The sequence below is a fragment of the Phyllobates terribilis genome, unplaced genomic scaffold (genome assembly GCF_046119375.1).
Source record: "Phyllobates terribilis strain yellow unplaced genomic scaffold, ASM4611937v1 Scaffold_12__6_contigs__length_324123572, whole genome shotgun sequence".
In the NCBI taxonomy this organism is placed as follows: Eukaryota; Metazoa; Chordata; class Amphibia; order Anura; family Dendrobatidae; genus Phyllobates; species Phyllobates terribilis.
This window is the reverse complement of record NW_027362772.1, coordinates 246,256,479-246,268,820: the sequence shown is the minus strand read 5'-3', so window position 1 is coordinate 246,268,820 and position 12,342 is coordinate 246,256,479. Positions and strand designations below refer to the sequence as shown.

Sequence of the window (12,342 nt, the reverse complement as noted above, 5' to 3'; positions counted from 1 at the left end):
TAACGTTGGTGGTGTATTCAAGTGTTTTGTCATTGTACATCTATAATAATACATTGGATGCATGAAAATACAAGCTATTGTTAGACTAAGCTATGAATTCCTAATTAAAGCAATCTGATGAGCATCAGAAGTGCCGTGGTTTACTCCAAAAGGTTGTGAGTTGGGAATTCCTCTCCCTTCCTTGAGAATTTGTCAATTTTTCCTTGGAGTGCCGAGTGTTGATAATGGTTATTCAAGTAAGATGCGATGCTTCATGGACATGAGTATTAATATTTTTGAAAATCAATGCCTGACATCCCCTTAATATCTCTGAACAACAACGAAATGACACACAATCTTTCTAACAGTGGCCTTCACGTCACTGTTCCTTAGGCTGTAGATGAATGGATTGAGCAATGGTGCCACAAAGGCATATAAAGCAGATATCACCCTGTCTTGATCCATTGAGTAACTGGACGTGGACATTAAATACATAAAAATACCAGAACCATAAAACAAAGTGACTACTATGAGGTGAGAGGTGCAGGTGGAGAACGCTTTCTTCCTTCCCGATGTTGACTTTATATTGAGAACCGTTGTGATGATGTGTGTGTAGGAGATGATGGTTAATATGAAGTAACTGATAATGACGCAACCACTGGCCCCAAGGAGGACAATCTCATTTATCATGTTCGATGTACAGGCCAGCTGCATTACAGGGGGAATGTCACAGAAAAAATGATTAATCCTATTATCGCTACAGAAAGGCAAGCTAAACGTAAGAATTGTATGTATTAGGGAGTTTATAGCACCACCAATCCATGAGATAGCTAAAAGCTGAACACATGTTCTTTTATTCATATTGGTGCCATATAGCAGAGGATGATATATGGCGTTATACCGATCATACGCCATCACGGCTAGCAGGTAGCACTCCATTCCACCCAGGAGCAAACCACAGTACATCTGCATGACACATCCCGAGAACGAGATGGTCTTATGGATTGACAAGAAGTTTGACAGCATTTTGGGCACGGTGGTAGAGATGTAACAGATCTCCAAGAAGGATAAATTGGCCAGAAAAAAGTACATTGGGGTGTGAAGAGATGAAGAAAGCCTGTAAGCCAAGATTATAGATATGTTACTAGTGTTGAGCCACCCCCGTAGTGTTCGAGTTCGGTTCGGTTCGTCGAACACCCGCGTGTTCGCCGAACTGTTCGTCGAACTGTTCGTCGAACACCTTCGAACACCGTTAAAACCAATGGCAGGCAAACAAAAACACATAGAAACACATAGAAAACACCTTCAAAGGTGTCCAAAAGCTGACAAACTGCTCAGAAGACACAACTAACACATGGAAAAGTGACAAGTACATATAGTCATGCGAAAAGAAAAGAGGTGGAGGAGTAAAAGGAGGGGGAGACACAGATATAGGCATGTCATGCCCTTCTAAAATCCAAAAAGTGAGAAGCCGAGACGGCCAGTCCGCTCCTGCCCGTGCCACCTCCGTGTCGCCGGGTTTGTGCCAGAGCCGCGGTGAACCCTGACGGCCAGCCCCCCTCTCCCAATACTGGTGCCTGTCCGCTGGTGGGTCGAGAGAGCCCCCCTGTGGTGGAGGCAGCTCTAAGCTTTTTAATTTAAATTGTCCCTCTAATTTGAATGAATACACTTTAAATCCATTTACAAGGATCTATTGGAGGGCAAGTCTCATGCCAGCAGCCGCGTAATTCCAGCTCCAGTAGCGTTCACTAAAGCTGCTGCAGTTAAAAAGCTTTTATAAGGATCGAGCTCGGCTGTCCACCGCAAGGCATCCTAGTGCCAGTCCCAGCCCCTATGCCTTGGGGTGCCTCCTGATGCTCTTCACTAAGTATCCCGTGGTCCCGAAGCATTTCCTTTGAAAAAATTAAGTGTCCAAACTACAGGTGGTGTAGCTTGCTTAACAGCCGGGATAATCCGCTGACTAGCAGACACTGCTACTAGGCACAAAGTATTTCCTGGGCTAGATGCAGTTAAAAATTTGTAAGTAGATACTCTCGTTGGATGCTGAGAAAGCATTCCATAGAGTCTCCTGGCACGCCATATATGATTCTCTTAAAAAGCTTGGGGTAGGGGTCTAGGGGACCCTTTTATAGCCAAAATCACAGCCCTGTATCACAATACGTCACCTAGGCTGAAGATAAATGGAACTGTAGCACCGAGGGCTCGGTTGCTACAGACGTATTGCACCTCACCCAGAGGTGTGATATCTCACTCTCAGATAAGGATGGAGTGTGGATCAGGACCCGACACCTGCATGCATTACACCACATTGCCGTGGGGCAGGGCGACCAATATGCCCCTGAGATGGGCACGACAGTCCCTGTCCCTGGCTGGAGTGGGGGGAGGGAACACTGAGGAAGGGGAACCCTGCAGTGCAGGAGCAGGGAGGAAGCAGTTCCTGGGTGCATTGAGAAGGGAGTATAAAAGGTGGGCACCATCTTAGTTCAGTGCAGAGAAGTCTGAGCAGAAGTGGCAGGGAGCAGGGGCTCTGCATGAGCTCTGCTCAGGAGGCGGGCCTAGTAACAGAGGCCCAGGCCTGCAAGAGGGAGAAGGAAGGAAGAGGAGCGGAGAAGGCTCCAGGAACGAGGAATGAAGGGATCCCAGGGGTGCGGACGGGCGAGTCGCCACCGCACGCCCGAATCCACCTGCGTGGAGGGGTCAGGCCAAAGGGGGAGACCGGTCCCCGAACTAGTGGAGGCAGGAAACGACCCTCAGCTAGAAACCGGAGGCTCTGACATTTTATGTGGCGCAGCCCCTTGCTCCACCCGCTAGGAAGGCACCACATAGGGTCAGGGAAACTGGCGCCAAGTTTACCAAGAGGAGGCCCGAGGCAGCCGGACAGAAGTGTTGGTAAGAAAGGCCAGACAAAGGACACACAAAGGGGGTCCTGTGAAGCGCTCCAAAGTTATCTGGGAGTTGTCTGAGCCCCTCACCTGGTGAGCACAGTACGACGTGGGCAGCCGTTACCTGCAGACGTGGTCTGGATAATAAGAACTGTGAGTAAAGGCCCTGAACTGCATCACTGACTCCGTGTCGTTACTGCTGCTGCCCTGCACCATCACCCCCATCCTCCGCATACACTGCCCTGAGGCTATACTCCTCCCGTGGGGAGTTATGCTACGCTCTGCTGCACCCACAACACCAGCCTTAGCGGTCTGCCCTGTAGCGGCGGTTCACTCTGACCGCAATCCACGGGTGGCGTAGTCGGACATTTAAACATCAAAACCACATAAATAGTTCCGCCACTGGTTTGACCGCCCTGAGCCACAGAACCGGATCGCCGCCACGAAGACTACAACCACCAGCATCCACCAAAAAGTGTCCGGCTCCGGGTGTCCCAAGGCCCAGGGGGTGCGTCAGAACATTTTCATCACCTTTCACAATCACCAATGGGACAAGGCAGGGATGTCCTCTGTCCCCTCTCTTATACATCCTAGTGACGGAGCACCTGCTCTCATCAATTCGCCATAACCCCAATATTAGGTGGATTGAGGTGGGAGGCACCGAGTACAAGTGCTCTCTATTTGCTGATGATGTCCTAGTATATATCACTCAATCACATATATCCATCCCTGCTGTTATGGCTGAAATAGATCACTTTGTTACATGGTAAAATTTTAAAATCAATGCAGCGAAGTCTGAGGCCCTCGATGTCTCCCTCCCTAAATCCATATAGGATTCCATCCAGTCCAACTTTCCCTTTGCCTGGCCCTCACAGGGTATCAAATACTTAGGAATTCCTATTCATAGAGACCTCTCCCATCTATGTTATCTTAATTTTGGGCCCTTTATTGAACAATTCCATACAGACCACGGTTGGCAAGTTAGAACTGTAAGATTCACTACGTGAACCACTGGTGTTTTGTGGAAAAGCACATGTACACCGCGTTCCAAATTATTATGCAAAAAGTGTTTAGGAGTGATAAGGGAAGAATTTGTTTGTTTGTCAGTTAAACTCATTGATGGTGATGTGTGTCAGGGCTCTTTATATCACTGTAAGCAATTGCAGACACCTGTGCTAATTAGTTTGGCAGGTGTGTCCAATGAAAGGCAAGACTACTTAAGAAGGCTCTCTCACATTATTAAGCAGCCTACATTTTCTGCCAAAATGGGAAAGAAAAAGGATGTGTCGGCTGCTGAGAAGCAACAAATTGTGGAGTGTTTAGGTCAAGGCATGACTACAATCAACATTGTGCGATGATCAGGATGAAGTGTCTTGGCAATCAAGAAGTATGTAGCTGATTCACAGTACACACGTGTGCGTGCTGATAAGGGCAAATTGAGGACTCTTTCCTACAGGCAATTACGTCAGGTTGAAACAGCAGCGGCAAAAAAGCCTTGTCATAGCAGCAGACAAGTTTTTGAAGCTGCTTGTGCCTCCAACGTCCCCCGAACAACAAGATGCAGGGTCCTTCAGAGGTTTGCAGCTGTGCATATGCCATCCTGTCGACCTCCTCTATCCACTTCACACAAGCAGAAACGGCTCCAGTGGGCCAAACATTACATGAAGACTGATTTCAAAACTGTTTTGTTCACGGATGAGTGCCGTGCAGCGCTCGATGGTCCAGATGAATGGAGTGGAGGATGGCTGGTTGATGGACACCCCACGCAAACACGGCTACAGCGCCAACAAGGAGGAGGTGGAGTAATGTTTTGGGCTGGAATCATGGGGAGAGAGATTGTCGGCCCCTTTAGGATCCCTGAAGGCGCTAAAGATGAACTCCATAATGTATGTGGATTTTCTCAAACAGCACTTCCTGCCATGGTTCAAGAAGAAGAACCGTGTATTTCACAGCAAGATCATTTTTCTGCATGATAATGCACCATCTCATGCTGCACATAAAACATCTGCATCTCTGGCTGATATGGGCATAAAAGGGGACAAACTTATGGTGTGACCCCCATGCTCCCCTGACCTCTACCCCATTCAGAACCTTTGGAGCATCATTAAAAGGAGTGTCTATGATGGCGGGAGGCAGTTCACATCTAAGCAACAGCTCTGGGAGGGTATTCTGTCCTCATGCAAAACAATTGAAGCAGAAACCATCCAAAACCTGACAAATTCAATGGACGAGAGAGTTCAGAAGCTCCTTTCGAACAAGGGGTCCTATGTGAAAATGTAACATCACCTAGAATAAAGTTTTGAGTTGAAAACTGTTTGATTTCAGTTTCTAACAACCTGCTAATGCTTATAATTTCAAAAATGACCATTTTTTTGGTCTTTATTAAAATGAAAAGGTTGATCGAAAAGTTTGGGGGATCTAAGAGTGTGGCAACCCAGTAGTCATGATTACTTCGAATTCTGACAATATGAGGGTCATGCTGCAGGTAGTGCAGCAAGAAGGCACTTATGTGTCTTGCGCATCTCGGAGCCCCAAAATTATTTTCCGGGCTAGATGCAGCTAAAAATTATTTTTAATTTTAAATCTGGTGAAGCTTATTATAGATGGCCTAATAGGATCAGTGCTGCACACTGCTACAAAGCCCAAATTATTTTCCAGTCAAGATACAGATAAACATGATTAGTAATTTGAAAGCTTAAAACGGTTGGTAGGGTGATTTTAACCAATCATCAAGCTTTTACTCTCCCCAGGATGACACAGGGGTAGAAAAGTCGTTTCGGATCCATGATTTGTTCATCTTTATGAACGTGAGTCTGTCTACATTATCAGTGGAGAGCCGCGTGCGCTTATCTGTCAGCACACCACCAGCAGCGCTGAACACACGTTCAGACAGAACGCTGGCTGCGGGGCATGACAAGATCTCCAAGGCGTAAGTGGCTAGCTCCGGCCATTTATCCAGATTGGAAGCCCAAAAAGAGCAAGGGTCCAGTGACACAGTCGTGGCTTCAATGTTTACTTGGAGATACTCCTGTACCATCGTCTCTAGGCGTTGACTATGTGTCAGACTTTTGTCTCCTTTGGCCTTGCAAAGGATGGGCTAAAAAAGTGGTGAAATGATTCCGCAAAATTGATGTTACCAGCAGATACTGTGGTTCTGTTACGGTTTGAGTGCTGAACACTTGACGGTCCCACGGTTGGCAAGTTGGAACTGTGAGATTCACTACGTGCACCACTGGTATTTTGTGGAAAAGCACATGTAAGATTCTGCAACAGTCTCTGCTGATACTCCTGCATGCGTGCATCCCTTTCTATGGCAGGAATAATTTCTGCAAATTTACTTTTGTACCGGGGATCTAACAGTGTGGCAACCCAGTAGTCAGGATTATTTCTAATTCTCACAATTCGAGGGTCATGTTGCAGGTAGTGCAGCAAGAAGGCACTCATGTGTGTTGCGCATCCATGAGCACCAAGTCCCTGTTGTGTTGGTGGCGAGGTAACAATCATGCTTCCTTCCTCTGTCCTCTCCCCCCAACCTCGCACAACAGAAATGTGATCAAGGTCTCCCTCATCTGATGAGTCTTCCATCAGTTCGTCCTCCACTTCTTCCTGGGCTCCTGCACCTTCCTCACTAGTTTGGCTGCTACCATGCGCCCTGGTAAAACCATCTCCCCCACCCTCACATGCCTGCCGCCTTGGTGCTGCCGACCGTCTGGACCTTGCAGATGTTAGCCCTTCCGCATACAACTCCTCCTCCTCTACTTCCTCCACCTCCTCTTGTGCCACCACCTGACTCCGAATTCTGTTTAACATGTGCTCCAGCATGTAAATCACCGGAATAGTCATGCTGATAATGGCATCGTCAGCACTAAACATCTTCGTCGCCATTTCAAAACTGTGCAGAAGGGTGCATAGGTTCCTGATCTGAGACCACTCCTCCAGCGTGATTTGCCCCACCTCTGAATCTCGTTGGCCCAGGCTATACGTCAGAACGTATTGCACCAGGGCTTGTCGGTGCTGCCACAGTCGCTGCAACATGTGCAGAGTTGAATTCCACCGGGTAGGCACATCGCATTTTAGCCGGTGAAGTGGCAGGCCCAACGACTTCTGTAGAGATGTAAGTCGCTGAGCTGCGGGATGCGAACGGCGGAAGTGAGCACACAGCGACCGTGCCCTCTGCAGAAGGCCATCTAGTCTGGGATAGTGGGCTAAAAATTGCTGGACAACCAGGTTCAACACGTGAGCCATACAAGGCACGTGTGTGACATTGCCCCGGCGAAGGGCCGCACCCAGGTTTGCAGCATTGTCGCACACGGCCTTCCCTGGTTTCAGGTCCAGTGGAGACAACCATTCATGAAATTGGTTCTCCAGAGCTGACCACAACTCCTCAGCTGTGTGACTCACATTTCCCAGACATTTCAATGTAAAAACCGCCTGATGACGTTGAGCCCTACTGCCAGCATAGTAAGGAGGTGTGCAGGATCCCTTCTGCGCAGTTAGAAAGCTTGTGGCATGACCAGACAGGCTTTGGGTGCAGGTGGAAGACCGAGAGGAGGTTGAGGAGGCAGAAGCAGTGGAGAAACTTTGACATAAAGAGGATTGACGCACAACTCGTGGGGACGGCAAGACTTGGACAGCAGCCCCTTGTCCTGCTGTCACCATAGTTACCCAGTGCCCAGTCAGCGACATGTAACGCCCCTGTCCATGCCTACTCGTCCAAGTGTCTGTGGTGAAATGCACCCTGTCACACACAGAGTTTCTCAAAGAAGCGGTGATGTTGTGTGCGACATGCTGGTGGAGCGCAGGCACACCTTTCTTTGAGAAGTAGTGCCGACTGGGCATCTGGTACTGGGGCACTGCGACGGACATAAGGTCTCGAAAATCCTCTGTGTCCACCAGGCGGAAAGGCAGCATTTCTGTAGCCAAGAGCTTGCAGATGGTGAAATTCAACCTCTTAGCTTTCTCATGGCTAGGAGGAAATGGTCTTTTACTTGTCCACATCTGAGGGACCGAGGGCTGGCTATTGTGCTTAGACGGGGTTGATAAGGGTGTCCCCGGCAAACTGCCGGTCTGTGAGGAAGATGCAGGCGGACATGTTAGGTTGCCTTGATCCAAAGGTGGTGCTATCGATGTCGGACAGCGCTCAACACCAGCTGGTGTTACCACCTCCAAAGAAAATGATGACCTGCCAATCACGCTGGCTGTTGCGGGTAAAGAGGTGGCAGGTCTGCGCCCCAAAACAGGTGTGACTGCTGTCCCCCCAGTCACAGAGGATGAAGAGGCCGCGGATGCACAAGATATGGCAGACGGTGATTGGCCCGGCCGGCTAGGCCGCATTGTAGCACACTGAGCTTCCCACTGCAACTTATGCTTCATGTCCATGTGCCGGTTCATGCATGAAGTACTCAAACTATGTATTTTTTGGCCTCTACTTAGCTTTTGCTGACAAATGTTACAGATAACACGAGTTGGGTCATCTTTATCGATCTGAAAAAATGCCCAGGCTATGCAAGGCTTAGCACCCATGCGACCTGAAGAGCCACCACGACTTGTGGTGAGAGGCAGAGTTGTGTTTGAGGATGCAGTTGTTGACGTGCTTCCAGTACTACGTCTCTGTCCAGGAAGGCGCAACCTGACCTCGTCGTCACTAGCATCTTCCTCCACCTCCTCTGCTGACCTCATCTCTTGGCTGACTGTGGGTTGACAGTAAGTGGGATCTCCGACCTCATCATCATCACCCTGTGCGTTATCACACCCGTCGTCCTCAGAGCCAACCTGTTCCTGCCCTGACAAAAAACTAAAGTTGTCGCTCCAATCAGGTATTTGAGTCTTATCATCGTCTTCCTCATTGTCTCCACCAACAGGAGTTACAGTTTGGGAATGAGGGTCTACATTATGGTCAGAACCTTCTGCGTCTGGTCCTGGATCCGACTCATAAAGATTCTGGGCATCAGTGCAGATCATTTCCTCGTCTGGATTCACAGAAGCGCTGGAGTCGACCTCTGATTCAAAGGCTATAGTATGAGTAAACAGCTCTGCAGACTCAACCATCTGTTCTACCTCATACTCAGACGGGCAGCTGGAGATTTGGGAGCTGTGAGGAAGCAAGTGCGATTTGGGTGACACCTTTGAGGACTGGAGTATTTGTGATGTTGAAGTTGATGTGGAGGAGAGCCCACTTAAAGGAGCATTTGATATCCGTTGAAGCACCTGCTGTTTTTGTGCCTCATCTGGAATTTGTAGCGATTGGCGTGGCCGTAAGAAAGGGATCTTATCACATTGTCCGCTAAAAGAAGTAGACATTTTAGTTTGCCTGGAAGATGGTCTTTCTTCTGCACCTACCCCACGGACACAACCTTTTTTCCCCTTCCCAACACGCCTATTCCCCTTTCCACCAGCAGCAGGCCTTTTTCCACTCATTTTGGTGGTTAACTAATTCACAACTCTGGAGTTGTTTGCACAAAAAAACAATGGATGGTAACCGAGCAGAGCTGAGTGGCCAAACTGTGGTATTAGGCCAAAACTATTGGCTGGGCTAGATGCAGAAAAAAATTATTTTTAATTTGCAACCTGATGGAGGTCAGTATAGATGGACTAATAGAACAAGTCCCACACGCTGCTAGAAGCCCAAATATTTTTTCAGAGATAAATGAAGAAAAAAATTATTTTTAATTTGCAACCTGATGGAGGTCAGTATAGATGGACTAATAGACCAAGTCCCACACACTGCTAGAAGCCCAAATATTTTTTCAGAGCTAGATGCAGAAAAAAATTATTTTTAATTTGCAACCTGATGGAGGTCAGTATAGATGGACTAATAGACCAAGTCCCACACACTGCTAGAAGCCCAAATATTTTTTCAGAGCTAGATGCAGAAAAAAATTATTTTTAATTTGCAACCTGATGGAGGTCAGTATAGATGGACTAATAGAACAAGTCCCACACGCTGCTAGAAGCCCAAATATTTTTTCAGAGATAAATGAAGAAAAAAAATATTTTTAATTTGCAACCTGATGGAGGTCAGTATAGATGGACTAATAGAACAAGTCCCACACGCTGCTAGAAGCCCAAATATTTTTTCAGAGATAAATGAAGAAAAAAATTATTTTTAATTTGCAACCTGATGGAGGTCAGTATAGATGGACTAATAGACCAAGTCCCACACACTGCTAGAAGCCCAAATATTTTTTCAGAGCTAGATGCAGAAAAAAATTATTTTTAATTTGCAACCTGATGGAGGTCAGTATAGATGGACTAATAGACCAAGTCCCACACACCGCTAGAAGCCCAAATATTTTTTCAGAGCTAGATGCAGAAATTTTTTTTATTCAATTTGCAACCTGATGGAGGTCAGTATAGATGGACTAATAGACCAAGTCCCACACACTGCTAGAAGCCCAAATATTTTTTCAGAGCTAGATGCAGAAATTTTTTTTATTCAATTTGCAACCTGATGGAGGTCAGTATAGATGGACTAATAGACCAAGTCCCACACACTGCTAGAAGCCCAAATATTTTTTCAGAGCTAGATGCAGAAAAAAATTATTTTTAATTTGCAACCTGATGGAGGTCAGTATAGATGGACTAATAGACCAAGTCCCACACACTGCTAGAAGCCCAAATATTTTTTCAGAGCTACATGCAGAAAAAAATTATTTTTAATTTGCAACCTGATGGAGGTCAGTATAGATGGACTAATAGAACAAGTCCCACACGCTGCTAGAAGCCCAAATATTTTTCCAGAGATAAATGAAGAAAAAAATTATTTTTGATTTGCAACCTGATGGAGGTCAGTATAGATGGACTAATAGACCAAGTCCCACACACTGCTAGAAGCCCAAATATTTTTTCAGAGCTAGATGCAGAAAAAAATTATTTTTAATTTGCAACCTGATGGAGGTCAGTATAGATGGACTAATAGACCAAGTCCCACACACTGCTAGAAGCCCAAATATTTTTTCAGAGCTAGATGCAGAAAAAAAATATTTTTAATTTGCAACCTGATGGAGGTCAGTATAGATGGACTAATAGACCAAGTCCCACACACCGCTAGAAGCCCAAATATTTTTTCAGAGCTAGATGCAGAAAAAAATTATATTCAGTTTGCAACCTGATGGAGGTCAGTATAGATGGACTAATAGAATGATGCTATGCCCAGAAGATTTTACTTCACTAGGTGCAGTAAAAAAATTGGTATTCTATACACAGGTGGTATATCTTGCAACACAGATAGGCTACTCCACTGACTAACACACTCTGCAATAGGCCAAAAAGGATTAGCTTTGCTAGATTCAGCCAAATGCTGTGAAAAAAACTTGCACAGCACTGGCACAGACCTGCCTGGCAAAAACTGATAGGAACTGATGTAACCTAGTCCTGAAAAGGACTCCAATTACAATTAGTCTTTACTCCCACAATCTATCTATTTAAGAGCACAGACCTGCCTGATAAAAGTCGTAGGAAATGCTGTAACCTAGTCCTTAAAAGGACTGCAATCACAACTATTCCCTACTCCCAAGCTATCTGTATATTTGTGCGAAAATTGGCTTGAAATTAACAAGGTATAGCGCACACAGCAACAGCGGTGCCGTCTAACACGCAGCTGCAGCAGTGAGAAAATGGTGGCGACGGGGAAAATGGCTTGGTCTTATAGGGCAAGGACATGTGACATACACTGCCAATCACACATGCCCTTGCTTGTGTGAAAAAAAGCACTTCGCTCCGTGTGTGCGCTGCTGATAGGCTGACAGATTGCACCTCCCCACTGCAAATGCGGGAAAGAGAAAAAAAAATGGAGATCTTCATTGTTCCTGCAGAGATCCATCCCCTGCCCCTCCCCCCGCCCCGCTGTACACTCAAACTGCGTATTAACATTAATTTTCATCATTACTGAGAAAAAATCCAGTTATGATTTTGGTGCACGAACAGTTATCGAACATAACCTCGAACAGCCGAATTTTTCTCAAATTGTTCGTGTTCGCCGACCGGCTCGAACACCGCCCAAAACAGCTCGAATTTGAGATTGGCGAACAGTTCGAGTAGAACAACGCTCATCTCTATATGTTACCCATCACAGTGGTAATATTGATGAGCAGGAACAGGGCAAAGAGTAACTGCTGGAGAACAGGAGCACCAGAAAATCCCATTAGGATGAAATTGGTGATCATAGTTTGGTTCTTTTTTATCATTTCATCCTTTGAATCTGAATGATAAACAGATAATAATATAATGGCATTCCAATTTTATTTTCATGTACCTGTTAGGTTTTGAGTTCATAGAGGATGGTTAAGACTGAAAAGAGACCCGTCACAACTGTATATTATACATAAGTCAATAAATTCAGTCGACACTCGTGCAATTGGTAATGCTCGTGCCTAGGGAAGGTGTCCTGTATGAAATCAAGGATACAAAGACCAGCACTCACGTAGATGAAGAAGTTTTCAAAGGTTTATTCCATCAGTAGAGTTGAGTACAATAATATCAA

At 46.2% G+C, this 12,342-nt stretch overlaps 1 protein-coding gene across 1 annotated transcript; it reads right to left on the bottom strand.

Annotated features, from left to right (window-relative positions):
• Positions 1-300: 300 nt before the first annotated feature.
• LOC141171553 (olfactory receptor 5V1-like) lies at positions 301-12,046 on the bottom strand. Its single transcript, XM_073655235.1, has 2 exons — positions 11,921-12,046; positions 301-1,119 (listed from the first exon to the last, which is right to left on the bottom strand). The coding sequence occupies exons 1-2, from the start codon at positions 12,044-12,046 to the stop codon at positions 301-303; spliced, it is 945 nt and encodes a 314-aa protein (XP_073511336.1).
• Between the last annotated feature and the right edge of the window lie 296 nt (positions 12,047-12,342).